Source organism: Paroedura picta, chromosome 5, assembly GCF_049243985.1.
Source record: "Paroedura picta isolate Pp20150507F chromosome 5, Ppicta_v3.0, whole genome shotgun sequence".
NCBI classification, from domain to species: Eukaryota; Metazoa; Chordata; class Lepidosauria; order Squamata; family Gekkonidae; genus Paroedura; species Paroedura picta.
The window spans coordinates 107653339-107676430 of record NC_135373.1 but is presented as its reverse complement, the minus strand read 5'-3'; the positions used below and the strand labels follow the sequence as shown (position 1 = coordinate 107676430).

General features: G+C 43.6%; 1 protein-coding gene across 1 annotated transcript; it reads right to left on the bottom strand.

The window, feature by feature from the left end:
- Positions 1 to 1860: 1860 nt before the first annotated feature.
- LOC143838465 (protein mono-ADP-ribosyltransferase PARP12-like) lies at positions 1861 to 22941 on the bottom strand. Its single transcript, XM_077339789.1, has 12 exons — positions 22426 to 22941; positions 19568 to 19703; positions 17336 to 17600; positions 15595 to 15693; positions 14197 to 14320; positions 12212 to 12398; positions 11204 to 11324; positions 9605 to 9701; positions 7095 to 7182; positions 4645 to 4775; positions 3612 to 3763; positions 1861 to 3294 (listed from the first exon to the last, which is right to left on the bottom strand). The coding sequence occupies exons 1-12, from the start codon at positions 22938 to 22940 to the stop codon at positions 2999 to 3001; spliced, it is 2211 nt and encodes a 736-aa protein (XP_077195904.1). The 5' UTR covers position 22941; the 3' UTR covers positions 1861 to 2998.
- Positions 22942 to 23092: the final 151 nt, after the last annotated feature.

The window sequence follows — 23092 nt, the reverse complement described above, 5'->3', positions numbered from 1 at the left end:
CCCTCCTCCCCAACTATTTTAAAATGACAGCTTTCAGCTGAGATGAAATATGAATTCCCCAAAGATGCTTTGTTATAATAATTGCTCAATCATAGAAACAGATTTTTAGTTTTGCTTGCTAACAATGTTTTAAGCATCATACATGTATAGATGTTGAGAAACCTGTAGCCAAACAGCAAATACTAAAACTTTGATATTTGCTTTGTATGAAGCTGTTGCAATATTTATTAAGCCCCTATAAAGCTGCTAGACCTGGAACATGCTAATTTACGTATGATTCTGTTGGAAGGAAGGGATGGAGATGACAGAATGTTCTTGGAAAATTTTCTTTTCAGAGAGTTGGTGGATTTTATGTGTGAGTTTTTATCTCAGCTCTGTTTATTGAAGGCTATTTCCAGTGAATCAGGAGTGGGGAAAGTTCCTTGTGAGCCAATTTATAGAATTTCTGTTAAAGCTAGAAAATCTCCAATATTTCAAGGTGGCTGGATATATAGTTTGAATGCCTTTTTTCTTTGATGATTTAAAGGTAAGTGATACAATTTTTCCAATTTATTTATCTTCTTCTGATTCACTTATATTTAACTAGAGCTAGTTGTGTGTGTTTATGCAAAATTTATATCCACAAAATTTAGTCGGGGTGGTGGTGTTCCTGAGCCATGCCGACTTCCTCATGTTATATCTGTCCCACTTTACTGCCATTCATCCTGGCTCCTCAGCATCTTCTCCCCATTGTCCTTTCTGCATGGCCAGTATCAGTGGTTGGTAACGCGGGATAGTTATTATTTTATTGTTAAAAGCATTAAATCAAGGCAAGTGTCTTGCTCCCCCCTCCCTCCCCACCTTGAGAATTCTGGCTAGATACACCTGGTTCCCAGTGATCAATGAATGTGGGCAAGTGGCAATAAAGTGCCATTGTTTCATGGCAATAAAGATAAATTATTTCATGGCAGTAATTAGCAGATTCTGACAAGCGCAAAGAACCACAACCATAGTCTACTTTGTATCTTTATTCAGTCTCTGCCAGTCTTAGATTCATAGTGATAGGAGACATACTGGCCACGTAGTCCAATCCTCTGCTATATGCCGTACCCTACCAGAGAGGAAGGCTCACCACCTCCCTAGGCGATTCCACTACTGAATCTTAATATCGACCCAATACCTTTTTGGCTGTAATTTAAACTAACTTATCTTCTGCTGCCAATGGGAACCGCTCCCCTGCCTTATAAATTAAGAGCCTTTCAAATATTTAAGAGCGTAATCATGTCCCTGCCCACTAAATATCTCTTCTCCAACTGAGCACTAGGAGTTGGTCTTTGGGCCCTTGATCATCTTCATCACCCTCCTCTGTATTTGCTCCATTCTGTCCACATCCTTTTTAATAGTGCTCCAGTTTATATACAATCATGAACAATGGTTCTTCATGCCAGTGGTCAGTTTCGGTTTAATTTCTGTGAAAGAACCCTTGCATAGTTTTATGGTTGGGGGTCACCACAGCATGAGGAACTGTATTAAAGGGTTGCGGCATTAGGAAGGTTGAGCCACTGTACTAGGGGCATAAAGAACTTTACCTCAGACTATGGCCTGAAAGATTAGACAGTAAAGTGATTCCCACCATGATTTGATATTTGGAAGTTCACCGTTTATTTCCCACATTCCAAGAACTTCTGAATCATAGTATACCTGTAGGGAAATGTTATTAATTCTAAAAACAGCTGCAAACTTTTCACAGTGTGTTTTCATTATGCAAAGTCTTCCTGCAAGTAGGATTCAAAAAACTGCAATCTTGGCTGAAGGACACAACTACTGGATATTGCATGATATTTTTTATAAAGATACAAACAAAAGGAATCACTTAAAAGCTTCAAATTCATAACTCTTTAATTTGCATTTGAAAGGTACCAGTTACATTGTGAGGAAATGATAAGCTATGTAATATTCACTTGAGTCTCACACCTCAGAGGTTTTTTGAGCTAAAACAGGCTTCTAGTTAAGGAGATCTCTGAAAACCATGAGGAACTCAGATCACAAGCCCATCCACATGTATCTATTGCACTAAAAGAAGAATTTTAACAAAACAATTGTCAGACAATGGTCCTTAAATGATACTCAGAAATGCATACAGGTTTCCACAATGACAGAATGGCTGTGTTGCAATATTCAGTGCACTCCCAACTGCAGCATTATAGTTAGGTTTTCCAAAAAAGAACAGCATTCCATTTAAAATGACAAGCATTACTTTTTAATTAAAATCTGGATTTTAAAATGGACCGCGCTTGCCACAAAGGCTATAGTAAAATCATTGCCAAGCAAATTTCAAGGAAGGAAAGTCCTAGTTATAGTTCTTCACGGAGTAGACAAAGGAATCCAAGCAGATTGAGTAAAACAAAAAGTAGTTTTAACTCTAGAAGTATCATGGGAGTCAGAAGTTGGGGGCCAGAAAAAGAGCAAGCAGTTGTATCCTACATCTCCAATGGTAATATAGATCCACGTAGAACTCTCTGATATTCTGCTAGTAAAAGTGCTAGTGGTGGGCTTGCCCACATTAATCTTCAAGGAACACATACAGGACAGGAGGTTGGGAAGTCCCTCACCCCACTGGTCCATGGCATCTCTGGGTTGGCATCACCTGAGGTTTTATAGACAGACTCCTCTATAGTATGAGTTCTTAGCAAGCCACCTCCATAGTGAGGGAGTGAATGGTTCTTGTGTATGACTGCAAAAACGTTGCCAACAATGGAGATGAAGCTAAGAAGGTAACTTAGAAGTTGCAGAAGCAATTGTCAAAAGGAATGCCAATTGAAGCAGTCAAGTTCTGCCAGCCTCATTGTAACCTGAGGGTAATGAAGTGAAAATTAATGCAGTATGTAGTGGACTTAACACTATTTTAAAAAGCCACTGAAGTCTGCACTAGCTGGCATACGCAAGAGTCTGCATTTAGACTTACACAAGGTAGTCTTGTAGACTGGAAAGAAGAGCAACAGTCCACCGCAAGTTCAACCTAACGGACATATTTGATCAGGTATTCAGGGTAGATCTGATGCTTTTCAAAAATGACAAAGATGGACGGGTTCTGGATGCTATTCACACAGCTGTCATAGAAAGCAGTGTTCTGGCTCCCTTTGGCAGGAGGACGGAGATAGTTAGATAAACCATTGGTAAACTCCCCCACCAATACCCGTGCCAGAAACATGGTCTTGGAGTCTAAATTAGTCTTGAAGAATAAATTGATCTTGGAGACTAAATTGTCATTGCAGTAGTTATCAGAATATGAAGCATCTCTTGCAAAATAGCTTCCTGTAAAGGGAACAGAAAAAGAAAAAGATAAAACAATAAGGCCGTTTTCTGCAACCTCACTTTGTACAGCAGTGCAAGTTCCTGCGTGTCTACGGTTTGTCAAGCTTCTATTGAAGTCTCTTTGAAGTTTAAAGGGACTGCAGAAGGCAGTTCAAGGATTAGTTGTGCCGGTATTGGATATATGGAATAAGATTTCAATAATCCATTTAGATCAAATTTTTAAAAAATGGAGACAAAGGAAATATACATCTTAGACCAAGCTTCTCCAGTTAAATTGCTGTAATCAGGGAAAGGTACAACGTGCTGAATGAGGTTACCTTTGCCATATGCAGTACCGTGAATTCCACAGATCCTCCAGTCAAAGTTCTGCTGGCAGATAGCATCAACATGGCTTCCATCTGTCCCGTGAAACAACAGTCTTTCATCTACATCCTTTCCTCCATTTGCTTTCTTCATTTGTTCTTTCTGCCTGCAAATGTGACAGAGAAATAGGATGCTTTCTTCAAATAACTTCAAGAAGGCCCAACACTCATGTACAAAATAATCTTGCTTTATCCCTTGTACTTTTGTTACCTGCTTTCCCCCTATCCCAATTCTGGCAACATTAAGCCCGCCTCCTATGTGAAGCAAATACCATTTCATATAGGCATATGGAACAAAGCAGCCTGAATTTGAACATGTATTAGTTTTGCAAAAAAAATACAGCTTCTTTGAGAAATGAGGAAGGATTCAGAGTAAGTTGTTCATAAGTAAAAACTAAAATTTCAAATAAAATGTTAATTTAAATGGGCATCCTGATAAGCAGAGCTTTTCCATGAAACATTTAAGGGTTGTTAAGAGTTACGTATAACCTTACTGCCTGACATTTTGTACTTGGCTCCACTTCCTGCAGCAGAAGCAGCTATCTTGGAATTCTAAAGTGGCCCATAGAGTCAAAAAAGGTTAGGGACTCCTGGATTAACTGCACACACACACACACAAATGCCTGCACACACTCCATACTTTTGATTTGCAGTAAAGCAGCAGCAGCAAACATTCCAGGATGCATGTTGGCTGCCAAATGAATTATTCCTTCGAAGAATTCTATGCAGAATTAACCGCAAGCATACCCATAATCCAACAAAAATCAAATAATAAAAAGGAAGTGTTGTGCTTTTATCGTACTAGTGGAGCAGCCAAATTCAAGTGAGAAATCCAGCAAGACGCCATACTATTTTTTTCCCCCATGGTTTCATTTTGAATTTAAACTAGCTACCTACAAGCAGTCCCAAACCTCCCTTAAGCTGCAGGGAAACCCAAGTTTAAGAGAACTCAGACTGCCTAAGATCAGAGCAGTCGTTCAGCACATACCACTGATACACTTCCCAGAGAGCCAGATTCTGAATTCTCTCAATCTTTATAATATTTGCCTTGGACATGGTGCGCTCAAAGTTAACCTGGACCTTTCTGTATTCATTCGACGATGAGTCAAGGGTGATCAGCTACAAGAGGAAGAGAGATAGAAATCTGTTAACAAAAGCCTTCGGGGAGGGCGGTATATAAATCTAAATAAATAAAAAATAAATAAATAAAAGACCGTTTCAAATAAGATTAGGAACTCTGGGATCACTAACCAAAGAGGGCCACAGATCCAGAGTCAATACAGAAGTGTCTTGTGTGGAGCTGGCCACATTTAACTGAAATATGTTTTCTAAAGATGGCAAAACAGGATGAATACTGTGGAATCACCCTTCTACTACATGAAGTTTATATTAACCCCCCGCCCCAACAACTTCCTTTAAAGGGGGGGGGGGGGAGGAAACCAAAACAACACTACAGATGCAGTGCTGGTCTTACGAGACTTATGACATTTTAAAATTTAATTTCTACCTCAGAATTGCAGGAAGATAAACAGTGTCATGTTCCATTGAATGACTTTTACTAAACATATTTAGTAAAATGTTTATTGAGCTCCCCCTCACTGGCAGTCTTCAAGCAAAGGTTGGATACACACTTTTCTTGGATGCTTTAGGATGCTTAGGGCTGATCCTGCGTTGGGCAGGGGGTTGGACTAGATGGCCTGTATGGCCTCTTCCAACTCTATGATTCTATGATTCTATGATATTCTTTTTGAGGAGCAGCACTGTATCAAGGGTGGTAAAGCTTTTTGAGCCACAACCCTGAGGAACAAAGCATCTCTCAAATACTCAAAAGTTAATGTTGGTTAGAAAACCAAATCTATGCAGAAACTTCAGATGAACACATACATTCATAAACCCTAGAATATGTTTGGCCAGCAAGAACTACAGGCTGTCCAGAAGACTAAAATCCATGCTCTACACTCACTTATTTTCAACAAAGGTATGATTTGTCATGCTCACCTATGTATTCAATTAGAATGCTACAGCATTTAAAGGCTAAAAGAATGGAAGCCCAGAAATGACAGAATGTTGACTCAGGCACAACTTTATATCTGGCTGGTGTGGGGATATTTGGTACCATCTCCTATGACATTTTCCCCACTCTCACTACCTGACTTCATGAACCCCTAAAAGAACTTTTCCAAAGGCCTGTCTAGAATCAGCGCTCGAAAGTCTATGCAAGGGGAGTACTGATCTATCCCAAAACAAAACATTAGCTGCCTTTTATTTCTAAAGCCTGTGTTACACATCAGCAGCAAATAAGCTTTTGTATGACAGATGTTGATGTAAGTCAACTGAGCCTGGTGATATCCCCGCAAAAAAAACCCCCAAAACTGAAAAGAATTACTCCTGTTGCATACATACAAGGTCACTTCATGTATGTTGCATACATACAAGGTCACTAAACAGGGGTTTGTATTGTTTCTAGAATGCGAGAGGTCAATTCTTTCAAGCTCCTTTGTAAAGGACTACTGCCATGCTCCTGGTTTTTGGTAGCAAAGGAAATTATCTTTTTAGAGGAAATAAACTAGCGATTAACACTGCTATATATCAGTATGCTCTCTTTTGGTAAGTGTGAGCTGACTGGTGATATTCACTGCATGATTCCCACCCCCACCCACCCGCAAATAAAGAGTTTTAATGGTTTGGGCATCTACAATTGCATTTTACCCCATCAGGAATACTGAACAGAATACAAATAAAGGAAACAGATGTTCCGTTTTCAAGCTTAGACAAATAGATGTTTAACAAAGTGCATCTCCTACCATTCTCTCTCTATGCAGGAAATAAAATGAGTTTAGAATCAAGAAGTATTCAGATTGAACTACTCTAAAAATTAGGGAATCTTAATTTTAAATGCAGGAAGACAGATTCAATCAACATTTCTTATTTTTAGGTCCCACCTGCCTTGCATTGGGACAACAGGGTCCTGTACAGCTATATTTGCTTGACTTCCAACAAGGCTGCATCACACATCTTTCAATCGTAAACAAGGAGGCATTCTGGTTTTCAGTTTGGCAGTAGCCAAACAACAGTTGTTTGACATCTCCACAATACTAGTGCAACAATCAGGAAGACACAGATACTTAGGGGCAGCAGGGCCGTATGCAGGGAGTGGTTTTGAATGGCAGCAGAGGATAGGACTCACAAATAATAGGTTTAAATTTTGAGTAGAATGATACTGACTGTATATTAGGGGGAAAAGGGGGGGTTTACAGTCAGAGTAGTTCATCAGCAGAATTGGTGGCCTCCCTCTCACTGGTAGTCTCCAAGCAGCAGCTGGAGGAAGTCTTACCAGGGATGTTTTAGGTTCATCCTGCACTGAGCAGCAGGTTAGACTAGATGGCCAGTATGGCCCCTTCCAACTCTTATGATTCTGTATTGCTAAGAGCACCTTACCTCGTATCCCAGCTCTGGCAAGGCTGACTGGTCCCAATGAGCTGGAATGTTTGTGGCTCCTTCTCCTGCCTTCGATAGCTCAGCCCCTCTTTATACAAGAACAGACTCAATAATTAACATTGCCACTGACCTATAGTTCTATGAAAAGAAATTAACAGCTGAGCATCAAGCAAATGCCTCAGGTTAGCCAAAGGCGACTCAAGCTTCAAACCTAACCTAAATGCAGGTCCAGGAAAGTCTATCTGCAGGACTCATCAGCTAATCGGCAAAGCGAATCTACTTTTGTTTGGCTTTGCAAGTCCCAGCACAACTCAGCTACATGGAGCTTGCTGGATTCCAGAACTACACCCTTCACTTTCTGCACCTTGCTGAGGCATTGCCAGAACTTTCGCGGACCAAGTAAAGGGCTAGAAATTGTTTCCCAAGAGTAAATGTGTAGTGAGGCGTTCCAGCGATGATTGAAAAATGGAAGGACTACAGTTCATAGTGCGAATCACTTTCTTCCAAGCCCTCTTCAACATCTTGAGAGCATTAGACATAGTGATCCCCATTTCTCTCTCTCCCCCTTCCATAGTTTTCTGGATAAATACAGGGAACCCGATTTGTCCCCTCTCGCTCTCTTGAATCTCAAGAAATGAGCTCAGACATACAAAAGCTGCTGTTGGATGATAGCGGCTAGTCTTTAAGGTTCCTTTGAACTTCTGTTTTATTTTGCTATACAGCAGTGGTTCTCAACCTGGGGGTTAGGACCCCTTTGGGAGCCGAACAACCCTTTCTCAAGGGTCACAATGGGGCGAGCAGCTTGGCCAGGGTCACACCAGTGGTCAGTTTCGGTTTAAGTTCTGTGAAAGAACACTCGCATAATTTTATGGTTGGGGGTCACCACAACATGAGGAACTGTATTAAAGGGTCGCGGCATTAGGAAGGCTGAGAACCACCGCTGTGCAAGATCCTAAGTTGTTTACTCCTCTGGAATCACCTAGAAGTGAGCGTGGCCTTCATGAACTCTTCTTCCAGACACTTTCCATTTGTTATTCCCAGCAATCCATATTTTCAGTACAGTCACAGCTTAGGATTCCAATCCTTTAACATATCTATGAATGCCTAGAGGGAAGCATTTCTTGCTTATGGTGCCACATCTATGGTCTGGCCATCCTAAACTGGCAGTTTCTCCGCTCATCCCATTCTGATTTGAAATAACTTCAGAGTCTTGTGGAGTGCTCATTTATTACTACTTTATCCTGTGTTTGTAGAAGATGCTGCCCTGGCTTTACAGATTTTTATATTTGTCCTTTTTGCATTTTCTGGCATCTAGATCTTTTCGATGAGATAAATATTTATACATGGCATAGCAATGTCCTGCAGCTAAATAAATACCTGCACAAGAGTCCATCCCAGACATCTTCAGTTCAAAAACAATTAGGTAGCAGAGTGAATCAATACTAGGCTAGGGCTACAATCCTAAGAATATTTAGTGGGGCTTACCTCCAAGAAATGCAAGTAGGACTTATTTCTGAGTTTACTGGTTTAGGGGTGCTCCCTAGACCATTTAAGGCAATTCCTTAAGAAAACCAGGGACAGGGGAGGATTTGATGGCTACATTTTTACAGTAACTGAAGAGTGACATCTAGACCACTAAACCAGATGGACTGAAATGGCATTTATCAGGTATAGAAGAAACTAGCATTTTAGAACTATATGCCAGACAATTGTAAGGTTTCTTGGAGGGCTGGGGGACTTCCTTATACTTATTAAACCCAGCATGCTTTGTTACGGAGATCTAGATTTCACAATCACAGCATGACTAGAGGCTTTGAGGCAAACTTCTGAGTTATGTACTCAAGTAGGTAGCCATGCTGGTATCTGAGGAAGTGTGCACACGAAAACTCATACCTTGAATAAAACTTTGTTGGTCTTAAAGTTGCCACTGGAATCAAACTGAGTTATATACTCTTCGCTTTCTCTGTAATACACTCTACATCAGGGGTTGTCAAACTGCAGCCCTCCAGATGTCCATGGACTACAATTCCCAGAAGCCCCTGCCAGCATTCGCTGGCAGGGGCTTCTGGGAATTGTAGTCCATGGACATCTGGAGAGCCGCAGTTTGACTACCCCTGCTCTACATACACAGTTGAGATCTGCCCTTCAAGCCCTGCTCTCAGTTTCCTTATCTCTGGAGGTGAGATAGGTGGGAACCACAGACGGCTTTTTTGTGTGGTGGCAACTCACTTCTGGAATGTCCTCCATCTTGACACTTGTCTGGCACCTAATTTATTTCTTTTCCCCCCCAGGGTAACACACATCTTTCCCCCAGGCTTTTACCTTACAAGCTTTTACAGTATCTGTTTCTGTTTTATAGACAGTTGGCATGTTATCATTTTGCTGCTTATGTCTACTGGCTCATTTTTTAAACTGTGGTTGTTACTTGTAAGCCTACCACAAGCAGTAATCCAAAGAGGCAGCATAAGAATATTCTAAATGAACAACAAGCCCCCCCCCCAATCACCAACCTGCTTTTCTTCTTCTCTATTTCTTTTAGGGACATAAACTTAGGTCGCCTACGAACTTCTCGTTCTGTCAGGTAACGCACGTTTTTCTGTTTCATGGCTTTAAAATAAAAGACAGAAAAATAAAACAGCCCTTGCAAATATTGTGAATTATTGTAACTGATAATCTCTTCTGCAAGCAAAGTCATCACAAGCACCAGGTTTATAGTCACTGTTAAGAGGCACTGATCAATCTGGTTCTAATGCAGAATGATGGATTCAGAACCAGACTGAAAGCAGAACTGAACCCAATTTTGATGAAAGAGGTGAACAGAGATAAGAGGACCTAATGTGAACCAAATGTTCTCTGACTCTGACTTACAAGAACTTGACCTACAAGAACTGACCTGTCAACTGAGACTCAATTACCACCGAGTAAATTTCATGGATGCTTTAGGCTAATCCTGTATCAAGCAGGGGGGGGAGGGGGGGAGGGGTGGACTAGATGGCCTGTATGGCCCCTTCCAACTTTATAATTCTATGTAAGCCATCTGTGACAGGGGGAACACAGAAATATACTATAGCACTCCAAACCAGCTAATAAGAGCTCTGTTCTTGAAAAGAGTTGAAATCTGATAGCAGGAACTCTGGGTATAAGTGCTAAAAAGTTGTCTTCTCAAACCATTTTGATTCTCCACTGAAATCCCCAGGGCAGTAGAGCAAGTAGAAAACCATGTGATGAGAAAAACCCAGAAGGATGATGGCTGGTGCTCAGGAAAGCATTCATACCATATAACTAACTAGAAAAGATAGACACTCATAAGTAGGCCTAAGAAATTGCCTCTAGTTGTGAAAGTTCAGTGATAAAGCCCATTTTCTGCATATGGAAAACCCCAGTCTTCCATGAAAATCAACTCAAGCAGCCAGCCTGAGAGCCAGCATGGTGTTGTCATTAAAAGTAAAGGTAAAGGTATCCCCTGTGCAAGCACTGAGTCATGTCTGACCCTTGGGGTGATGCCCTCTAGCGTTTTCTTGGCAGACTCAATATAGGGTGGTTTCGCCATTGCCTCCCCCAGTCACTACTGTTTTACCCCCCAGCAAGTTGGTTACTCATTTGACCGACCTCAGAAGGATGGAAGGCTGAGTCAACCTTGAGCCAGCTGCTGGGATCGAACTTTCGGTCTCATGGTCAGAGCTTCAGACTGCATGTCGGATGCTTTACCACTCTGTGCCACAAGAGGCTCTTGTCATTAAAAGTAGTGGAACCGGGTCTGATTCCCCATTCCTCCTCCACATGCAGCCATCTGGGTGACCTTGGGCCAGACAAAGTTATATCAGAACTCTCTCAGCTCCACCTGCCCCCCAAGGTGACTGTTGTGGGGAAGGGAAGGCTATTGCAAGCCACTTTTAGGCTCCTTAAGGTAAAGAAAAGTGGAGCACAAAAGCTTTTCCTTCAGCAGAGGAAGGGTCTAAGAAAAAAACCCTGCCTGAGACCTTGGAAATGTTTTGCTAATCACAAGAGACAAGAAAGACCCCCTAAGAGCAGCTTTATATAAACCGTTTTGAGACAAGCACTGTTTTAGCACACGTCCATGGATTCAGGACCATTAGGAACAAACGCACCTTTGAAATCAAGCACATAGCTCTGTTTCCTAGCTGTGAATCTGAGTGTTGGAGAAGCTTCAGATTGATAGGCCTTCTCAAGGTCAAGACTGCATACCGAGGCAGCCTCGTGGTCAATATCCTGCCAGAAAAGAACCAAACAATTTTTTTTTCAGAATCATCTTGCAAAAGAAGCACATACCAAACTTTGCTTAAGAAAACCTCCCCTGGAATCTGTGTGGGCTCAAGACAGGGCTTTTCATGCTCCCAAGGTCAAGATGTATTTATAGGGATGGCCAGGCTCTGAACCAGAGTCAGGAAACTTTTCAGAGCCATTACAAGTAGCAGCAAGAGACCGATACTCTCCCATATGTCCTGTTCTTTTTCAACAAGGATTATGCAGAAAACTCCATGGCTCTTTGTGCCCCATGTTCATTGGCAGAAAGAAAAGCACAATTTGAATTTTGATTCTCAGATACTGAACTAGTTGCCAACCCAAGAGTGGTTTACACCCCCAATCCACATTTGTTTATTTATTACATTTTTATACTGTCTTTCCCAAGGGCTTAGAATCAGAGCCTCTAAACAACAGAACCAAAACATCTAAACAAAACCAGGACAAAACACAGCCACTGGGAGACTATAGCAGCATGCCCCAGAGAACAGGATAATATACACATTTTAAACTAGTGCCTGAAAACCATTAAGTCCATGGTAAACAGGCTTGGGAATAGTGCTCTGTAAATCAAACACAACCATGAAAAAGGTCTTGTCCCTGTTAGCCTTATCTCGTAAAGTGGAGCCACCTTTAGAGCAGGGCTAAGTCCTGGAACAGCCTAGCATCCTAGTAGACTTTCAAAGCATAGAGTAGCGGTAGTCAACCTGTGGTCCTCCAGATGTCCATGGACTACAATTCCCATGAGCCCCTGCCAGCAAATGCTGGACATCTGGAGGACCACAGGTTGACTACCCCTGGCATAGAGAATGCATCATGTTTTCTTCAGTCTGCAGCTACACAGTACTACTCACCTTTATTCCATACTCATGCCACACCCCATACTCATCTTTCCAATACCAGAGCCATTCTGTAGTAAGGATATAGTGAGGAGGCTTGGTCACAGAGGATGCTGTGGAGAGGCGTCTAATTTGGGTGGTGTCACAAGTCATATTGCTGAAGTCAATCACTAGCTTTTTACTATCCTTTTTGTAGTTAAACCTGTACATTTAGAGTAAAATGGTAGGAGGGAATCCATCATAAGAACATACAAAGAGTCCTGCTGCATCAGACAAGTAGTCCATCTAGTCCAATGTCCTGTCTCATGCAATGGCCAACATGGTTCTCTGGATGACCAACAACAGGACATAGAGGCCAAGGATTTCCCCATCATGTTACTTCTGGCTCTGGGATTCAGAATGTAAATGTGGTGGTTCCCCTCAGGCACCTTGGCTAATAGTCATTGACAGACACATCCTCCATCAATCCAATCCTCTTTTAAAGCTGTTTCTTCCTACAGTCATCACTATAACCCTCTGGCAGCTAATTTGGCTTTTTAATAACTCTCTATGTAAAGCAGTGCATTGTCCATTCTGAAACTACTGCCCATCAGCTTCATTCAACGTCCAAGTATTTGGGGGGGGGGTCTTTCTACTCCATGCATAATTTTATGAACCTCTTCCATCTTCTTTCACTGGAATGATTTCCCAAAACCCAGAAAAGCATTCTTAGACCGATTACGCATGGCAGCAGCCACACCGGCTGCCGCCGTTCCAGTGCGGTGGGGTAAAAAGCACCGCTGTCCTCCTGAGTACGCATGGGGGTGGGGCATCCTGGGCACACACTGGCCACCTCAGTGCAATGGACCCGCACACTCAAAACGTGGGGCCAGGAGCATAGTTAAGCTACAGCATCCAATTTAATTGGAATGGATCGGGAGGAAGGGGGCCCCGATACAGGATGGTGGGGAGCAGCATGCTGCTCTCTCACCATGGTGGGGGTAGGGGGGGGTCACCCCTATTTGCTCCACAGAGCCACTGAGCCAGCAGGGGCGAGAGGCATTCCTGCAGGGATGCCGTAGGTTGGGGGAGGAGCTGGGCTAAAAGCACAGGGCTCGTTTGGGCTGGCCCTCGCTTGCGCCCTCGGGAATCCCAGGACTCCAGAAGAACACATGTTCCATTAACATGGGTCTTCCAAGGGCCTGGGCTGGGCCCAGGCAGTGGCAGCGTGCATACTTGGGGATTTTCCCCGATGCCCTGCTGTTGTCAGTGCGGATGTTCCGGCCCGTGCATAATCGGTCATAGTGCTAATCATGTTAAAAACTGATGTGATAAAAAAAATATGAAAATCTGTTCTTCCACCCAAAACTAACAGTAGTCTTCATTGCAAACAAAAGTTCAGACTTATGCTATGATAAAAATTTGGTCCCTAGTATTTCAGCATGAAAGGGTGACCCAATGTTCTTTCGGTGGGCAAATAACTCAGAATGTAGGCATCCTTATTCTGGACTAGTTTCATTTGCTTCCTGTTACAAATCCATATCAAACGTGACACTGCAACTCCTCCTAGGAAGGCTGGGATGGGGGGAATGATGCCAAAACAACCACATCTCAGTGCAAAGGGGGAGCACTGCTGCCTAAATGCCAAGGACCAAAGAGTACTGCCTCTCAATGTGTGGTGGAAAGAGGCTGAACTTTGGCTATGCGGACAATTTAATCCCTTTTTCACATGCCCCTGCCCCCCAGCGACAGCCTGTCAAGGGTTAATGCCTAACCGAATCTGAAAACGTTTGAGTGACAGGCTGTTCAGAGGGAATTCTGTTGAGAGTCAGTTAAGAAATGACAGTTGGAAACGTACAGCTGAAAAAGAGACAGTTAAGCACTGACTGTGGACTGAGGAAGGGGCAGTTAAGAAGAGGAAATATCAGTAAAGGATTTGGCATCACTATTTTTTTTAATAAGAGAGGGACTTTGATTAGTACTCCTAAAACCAGGTGAGCATATGACCAGGAAATCTATACCTTTCATTAAAGGGGTCACAGTAGTGCTTTTCAATGTCCTCCATAAGCAGCAGCTCCCTCCATTGTTTACCGTCAAAGATTTCCCATCTGTACGGCAAATGGAAGTGAACTCGGATACATTTATCTAGACCAAGATTTTGAAAGTATGTTAATCCAATTACCTGTTTAAAAATGGCTTTAAACAAGAAATGCTTATGAAGCCACATGTTACACATGCCCAGCAGGTATACAGCCAAATATTTCAAGCAACAAGCATACGTAACCTGGCCCAAGGGTCTTAATGTCACCCTGCATCTGATATCACCCTCAGTGCAGCAGAAAGGCCCATCTGAACCTTCAGGCCTTTAGGGCCCTAAAGTACGGCTCTGGATTTGCAAGATAAATAATCAAAAGCTACTGATATTTGCAGGTTCGAATGCCCACTCTGCCAGGAAAGCTGGCTGAGTGCCCTCGGGCCAAAATTGGAGAAGGGGAAATGATATAAGCTGCTCTGTGCCCCAAGTTGAGTGAAAAGTGGGCCATAAATGAACAGCTCAATTTAATGCAAAGTATTTGCAAATACAATCCCTGGAAATAATAATTAAGTAGGACCATTTAGACCTTCTGATGTCAGCATATCTATGTCAAGCCTAACACCTATGTGTTCGAGCAAGTTTGGTGTAGTGGTTAGGAGTGTGGACTTCTAATCTGGCATGACAGATTCGATTCTGCACTCCCCCACATGCAGCCAGCTGGGTGACCTTGGGCTCGCCACGGCACTGATAAAACTGTTCTGACCGAGCAGTGATATCAGGGCTCTCTCAGCCTCCTTCGGGTAGGGAAAAGCAGCATATACGAACCTTCTTTTTCTTCTATGTCTTTCATGCATGCCCAAGCACCTCTTTTCCTACAGGATGGCTGCTTTCACAGCCCAAATTTTTCAGTGCACACTGATAAGGTCCCAGAACTACAGCTGCACCAATCAATATCCAGCCCATAGCCGATAAAAGCCAAGAGAATTGCAATATCAAATCAATAACACTTTCCCCACATTGGTAGCAAGGTAGGTGTGAGAATATAAAAGAATAGGGCAGAGCCATCCAACTTTTGAAGATGGCTTCCAACTAAAACCATCTGCCATCATCACTAAACACTGCAGCATCAGACCCTCCCACCTCAAGGTGGGTGAAGTATGATTTTTTTTTTAATTTTCAGAATTAATATCCTGCCTTTCTGCCTTCATCAGAGTTGCCATGACAGCTAGCAGATCTTAAAAATATATAAAAATGTCTTTCAAACCTTAAAACCAAAAGAAAAAGCTAAAATAAAATAAATAAAAACAATGAAAACACAGGACACGAAGGAAGGGAGAGGTAGTTGAGAGCAGGAAGAACCCAGGCCTTCAACCTCACAGCTTACCTTGGAAGCTACAACTTTTCCTAATGTGGTACAAGCAAATCATATTTGATTCTTCACTGCTGTTTGTCACCAATGGGGCCTCACCACTCCTCTTTATTTCTAAGAAAGAAGAAAACATACACTAGAATCCAGTTCTGAGCAGAACCCACTCATATGCTGCAAGGGAAGATGAAGAAACTCATAACACTTTCGAGCCAATTTAATTGGAATAGAGTTGGAAGTGTGATTACCCTGCCTGGATGGCGTGCAACTGACATCTGCACCTCTGGGCAAGAATTTGGGGGGGAACTTTGATGCCTCCCTTACCATGGAGGCTCAGATCACAAAGGTAGCCCAGATGGCATTTTTCCATCTGCGCTAGGCATGGCTACTAGCACCATACCTGCCCTTGGAACACCTGGCCATGTAACGGTCACTTCCAGGTTAGACTTCTGTAACTTGCTCTACACGGGCTTACCCTTGGGCTTTGCTACAGAAATTACATAAATATTTTATATATATATGATCCAGAAATGTTTTATATATATGCTGTAAACCAGCAGCCCCCAACCTTTTAAAGGCTGGGGACCGCCTGCGGGGGTGGAGAGAGAGGGTGGCCCGGGCGCCAGGCGCACGCACAACACTGCACATGCACATTTGTGCGGCGGGGCGCAAACACGTGTGCGGCTGCTCCGCGCAAGCATGCATTCACAGAGCTGTTGGGGGCACAAACACGCATGCGCGGCAGCTCCACACACGCTCGTTTGTACCCTCCGGCATGCCAGCGGCCGTGCCTTCCTCTTCTCCCCCTCCCACAGTGAGAAGCTCGCTGGGCTGTGAGCGAAGCGGACGCTTTGGCGACCGCTTCGTTCGCGGCCCAGCGAGCTTCTCACTTGGGGGGGGGAGGCAGGCGTGGCCACCGGCAGCCCGGTGCCGAGGCTTTTGGCTAGCAACACATTGGATTGGTCAGCATTCAAAAAGCAATGGAATCCTTAGGACTCGACAGGGATATTGGTTTATCTCACTACATATGCTAACCGTATTCCGCTTTTATATAAGCAATTCCTTCTAATCCCCATTTCATTTTATTTCATTTGGGATAACAGGTATAGTGGATTGTAATGTAACGTAACAAAGAGTAGTATAAATGTCATTTAGAATGGAAGATTATCGGGTCTTAGGACAGGACACCTCATTCAGTATGCCCTGTCACTTGTGGAGATGCCTCAAAGCTTGGGTGGAGACAGATGGGGCTAGCAACAGGTCTCTTTTAATTACAACTGGGAAAGATTCAAGTGGGTAACCGTGTTGGTCTGAAGTAGCATAACAAAAATTGTGCCCAACAGCACCATAAAGAAGACTCAATTATTGCTGTACAACTGGGAAAGTACCTGCCACTAATTACTAATCTTAACATTTTTATTCCTTCTACTGTTTTTGAACTGGAGTTGAACCCAAAGAACTGATAACCTTAAAAACTCAGTTTATTATTCCAGCAAGGCTTTCGAATCAAACTAAACACCTTAACTATACTGCATATTTGTTGGGAGACTTTCATGATGCTGTTTACTAATTTGCTGCTAATTCACTCCTTATATACGTCCTCTAGTGATTTCCATTTCACGGTCTGAAGAATTGTGCACGCAAATGAAAGCTCAGGCCGCAAACAAAACTCGGTTGGTCTTAAAGGTGCCACTGTACTCAATCTCTGTTTTGGAACCACTATGTAGATATTTTGTAATAAACAAAATAAGCACGTTACCTCTGCTAGTTGATGCTGTGTTATGTTTGATATCATAAATGTTCCGGTAGATCAAGGGAAGTTTCCCAATCAGGGTTCGGCTCAATCCCCACTTCTCCAGTTTCTCATAACATTCTGGGTCAAAAATATTATGTGAGCGTTTGCAGCCACTTTCAAACCTGCAACTTCCCTGGAGGTAGTACTGGCATATGTGAAGCTTGATACAGATCTTCTTAAAGGTACAAGACCCAAACCGTCCATCGCCTTTGTTATAGAATGTGCATATCTAGGACAGAGAGAGGACATGGATACAAGAATACCTTTAAAATATGCAGGTTTAGACATTACTAATCCAAGGGGAAAAGGCCAACATAGACGTTTAGATGTTTGTGAACAATGTGATTTCTGACAGCTGCCTGAATCCTGAGCATCTAGAAAATGAACTTCCAAGAAATGGGATCATCATCATCATCACATCATCACATAAGATAATTGGCTAGCATTCTCTTCTGCACCCTCAACCAAGTGCTATTCAGAGCCATGAGCTATGAGCCGCACATAAATTACAAGCTATCTGCAGTTATTTTCTATGCTAAAGCATAAAGTACAGTACAGGATGTATTTCCAAGATTAGTATTCAGTTACTAATTCAGTTAAGGACCTCTAGTACTTGGTGCTCTTTTTGCAAGAGCAGTGCATCTCATTGTAATAGTTTCCCTACCTCATTGATTTGGGTAGGGAATCAATGGCCAGTAAAGTAAGGACAAAGAATAACTGGGTTGACACACGCAGGAACTGAGAAAATCATTCTAGGAAGTCAGGAAGCCCTAATTCAGTTACAAGATTAGTATTCAGTTACCCTGATGTTATCTGGTCATGAGGCCTCCAAAGGATCAAGCTCCTGGGTTTTATTTCCTCATTGTCCACCATGGAGCTTAAAATAATTTTATTGGGCCTTCTGGTCCATAGAATCGATTAAGGTACTTAGTGTCCTACATAGTTAACATACTATATAACTATGTAAAGGAGCTAACTGTATATTTAACATTTCTTTTCCTGTATTTTATGTATGCTGCTTTATTTATTTATGCCTGACCATTGATAAAGCCAGCCATGCCAGAAGGAATCTGGTCAGTGGAGGCATTAGTATGAATGCACATTTGAATTTTAATGAGGCTACATTTTAAACATTGGTTTGTAATTTTAATAAATATTAATATTCAATTTTACAACACATTTTATACTACAGAGGCTTGAGCATGTTTTCCTTATTTTGACCCTTTTTTTTGGGGGGGGGGGAGTCTTGGCTCAGGATATTTTATTTTTGTTGTGGGCTTCAAGTCCATAGGCCAAACAGAGCCAGTAAGTTAGAAAGGATGTGATACAGCAAACAGTAACTCTATCTATCTATCTATCTATCTATCTATCTATCTATCTATCTATCTATCTATCTATCTATCTATCTATCTATCTATCTATCTATCTATCTATCTATCTATCTATCTATCTATCTATCTAAACACTTTGAATAGGTGACTGTTAAAAAAAGCAGTATGAAGAAGAAGAAGAAGAGTTGGTTCTTATATGCCACTTTACCCTACCCGAAGGAGGCTCAAAGCGGCTTACAGTCGCCTTCCCATTCCTCTCCCCACAACAGACACTCTGTGGGGGTAGGTGAGGCTGGGAGAGCCCTGATATCACTGCTCGGTCAGAACAGTTTTATCAGTGCCGTGGCGAGCCCAAGGTCACCCAGCTGGTTGCATGTAGGGAGTGCAGAATCGAACCCGGCATGCCAGATTAGAAGTCCGCACTCCTAACCACTACACTAAACTATGCTCTGGATCCAGCAAACTTTAAGAATTCAGAAGGGCTTCCTGACTTCCTAGAATGATTTTCTCAGTTCCTGAGTGTGTCAACCCAGTTATTTTTTGTCTTAAATATCCTTACTGGCCATTGATTCCCTACCCAAATCAATGAGGCAAGCTATTACAATGAGATGCACTGCTCTTGCAAAAAGAGCACCAAGTACTAGAGGTCCTTAAACGTTCATTTTAACCAGCACTTGTAGAACCGCCCTGAGCCATATGGAAGGGTGGTATAGAAATCAAATAAATAATAAATAAATAAACTCTACCTTGAAGTTCCCTGGCTACACTTCAGGGACCATTTACTCTTCCAGTCAGTTTTGTTCCACCTTTGACCTGATATTCAGTGTTAAAGAAAACATCAGCAGTCACATCCAGTAGGCCTCACCTCAGGGAGTAGCGAAGGATCATTCTGAAGCAGCAGCTGACATAACTCTTCACTGCTCAAACCTTCCAACCCATGTTCTTTTAAGACATTCAGATTATGCGGCAAATAGATGTCATGGATGAATCTGCATTGTTTTCTGAAAGTAAAAACATGCCAATAACTGCATCCATTTTAACTCTCACACAGGAATAAAGCTATTTACCATTTATAGCAGATCTCAGCCATACAGTGTGATATTTACGTGTCTTTTCTCCAAACTCACTGTTTTCATTAAGACGTGCTTCAAGGTAACCTAAGAGTGTTCCTTAGTGTTTTGAACAGTTTTGTTTTAAAAAGCACTCTCCCCTTTCTGTGCTTAAAAACCTGGTTTTTTCAAAAATCATCCTAAAAAGCCAAAAAGCAGCTGACTGCCTCTCGATGGATTGCACCTATTTTCTCTTACATATTATCAGTAGAAAGTTTTAATCTCGTGGCATTAACATAGTTCTGGGCATAAGCTTTCGTGGGCATGCACACTTCTTCAGAAAAATATCCAGGCACTCTCTTCCATGAAGGATGAGAGACAAAGTTTGCATGTTGCAGAACAAAATATATAATTTAATGAGGTGTATTTAAGTGTTTAATGAGTTCTATTTAAAAGATGTACTTAAAGATTTCTATTTAAAAGAAAAGCACAGCAAAAGGCTGTAGCAAAAATAAAATAGAATTCTGATTTGGAACCTGACTGCCAAATCCTGCTTTCCTTTGTAAAGCAGGAAGTACTTCTGAACAGACACATGAGCCCTCTGCTCAGGGCTTAATTGTCCTCACAGGCACAAATCTGGTGGGAGGGAGAGGGTTCAGAAGATGTGGGAGAACTCAAGATGAAAACAGCCTCTTTTGGAATTTCCCACGTTACTTTCTCCTACATAACTCATAACCAGGGTGACAAGAAAAATAAAATAACGTTTTTAGATGAATAAGGAATCGGAGCAGGGAAATCGCATGAGATTCTTAGGATGTTTTCAGTTCCTGAGAGGTAGTGGTGTATTATTGTTATTGTTATTATTATTGTTGTTATTATTATTGTTGTTGTTATTATTATTATTATTATTATTATTATTATTATTATTAAGAGCCTCTTGTGGCACAGTGGTAAGTGGCAGAAATGCTGTCTGAAGCTGTCTGTCCATGAGGCTGGGAGTTCGATCCCAGCAGCCGGCTCAAGGTTGACTCAGCCTTCCATCCTTCCGAGGTAGGTAAAATGAGTACCCAGCTTGCTTGGAATAATCACAGATGACTTATGGAAACTCACTGTGTTTTTCAAGCCCATTCAGATTTGGTTTTGCCACTGCCTACCTCAGGACCCTGGCCTTCCTGGTGGTCTTTCATCCAAATATTGACCAGGGCTGACCCTGCTTAGCATCTGAGTGTGAGGATTTTGCCTGGGCTATCCAGATCACGGCAAGAATAGTCCTACGGCACTATAAATTCTAGTAGAGGTATTGTGGCATAACTTTTTGTGGACTGTACCCACCCCATCAGCTACATAATGTGGCAGGCAAAAAAAGGACAGCACAATGCCCCTGAAGGAGAGCTTCTCAAACAAGCTATGTTTACATGGGCCGCCCACAGCTGTGTCAACAGTGTCTCTCCCAGAGACTTTCTGAAGACAGGCTTGGGCTTCTGACTTGCTGCAGATGGCCTGAGGTCAGTCTGACTTATTGCACATTCCACACAGCAGATAAAAGTGAGCTGGGACTCCATAAAGCTTATAGTGGAATACTTGGGGTTTGGTTTGAAGGTGCTGCTACACTTCTGCCGGAGCAATGCTCATTGTTTTGCCTACATCTAAACAAACTTTTCTGGAATGAAGCAACAGGGAATAAACCCAAGGGGAGACCAGTTTAGGATTGCTTTTACTGTGTATCCCATCCAGGCAGTCTGCAGGAGAGCAATACACAAGGCCCCTTTCCTTCCTGTTTATCAATTAAGTCCGAAACTTAATTGTAAGCCCAAGGAGCAAAGAATCAAGAACCCCACCCATCCTCAGAGAAACAAAAAAATTCACCCTCATATCACAGCTGATTTATGGTGCCCCCTCCCCATCCGGGGTTTTCAATGCAAGAAACACCCAGAAGTGATTTGCCAGTGCTTAGGTATGTGTCTCAACCCAGGATTTGCCTGGTGGTCTCCCACCCATATACTCCCCAGGGCTGGCCAAGTTTAGTTTCTAAGATATGATGTCAGGATAGCCCGATAAACAATAGGGGGGGGGGGGAGGTCAGCACAACAATAACCTCTTTGAAAGGCTTGCAAAAGACCAGGACTCCACAAAGGAACAGTCTGGCTCTGGTTTCATCTTAACAGGTTTAATTTGAAAGGTCCTGAAAAACCCACTGGAACGCTGTCTACGCTGGGAACACAAACTCTTCCGAACTTTTTTTTTTGGGGGGGGGAGGGGAAGAGATGCGTTTTCTTCTCTCTGTAAGCATCGCTGCATTGATAAGCTAACGAACTATAATAAAGCTAAGTTTCCTTTTTTAAAAGGCGGCCCCTCCCCCCGCACTCAAGACAAAGGGGGGAGGGGCGAGCACAGCGCCCCAGGGCGCAACTCTTCCTTTAAAAAAAAAATCCGGAACAATCACCGAGCCGTTCCTTCCTTCCTTCGGAGCAGGCCAAGGCGATTCCTTCCCTCTCCCGGTAGCCTAAGGCCGTCCAGGAGGCGTTCCAGAGAACTCAGGGAGGGCCAGGTCACCGCGGCCCCTGGCCACAGCGGGCGCTTCCGGACGCGCCGACCCGAGAGGAGGAGATGCTGGCCGAAGAAGCGCCCCGGGCGCCGCGCTTCCTGTCCCGGGGAGCGGTTCGCCCGGCCTCACCTGGTGCCCTCATGCCGGCACCCGCCGTACACGAAGTAGCGGCACAGATGGAGCTGGCGGCACTGGCCGGCGCACTGGCCCTTGCCGTGATCCCGGCACAGGCGCGCCCCGGTGGTGGCCACCGCCACCCGCTGCTCTTTGTCTTCGTCGCCGCCGCCGCTCCCGCCGCCCGCCTCGGCCCGGGTGACCAGCGTGAAGTTGGCGGCGTCCCCCAGAGCCCGGGCCAAGCGCGTAGAGTCCTCGCGGAGCTTCAGCCGCCGCGCCAGCTCACTCACGGCCAGGCAGCCGCCCGCGGCGCACACCGCCCCCAGCGCCTGGCTGCTCAGCGCCCGGCTGCTCGACGACGACTCCATCGCGCGCCCCGGCAGGCAGCAGGCAGGCAGGCAGGGAAGCTCGGCGCGGCTCTCCCTCCCGCGGGGCCGTCGCCGCCCAGTCGCCTTCGCTTGCAACCCCGGCCGCCGCGGAGAAATGAAACTAAAAGCGGCCGGCGGCTCGGACGGGGAGCCACGCCCCATCCGGAGTGCTTCATCCCGGAACGGCCGAGCCCAGCAGACGCGGCCTGCTCGAAGGGACAACAAACTGTCCATCCCACATCACCTTTAAGACCAACAAAGAGCCTGGTTAGGAGTTCCTGGCGGCCGGGCTTGATTCCCCGCTCCCCCACATG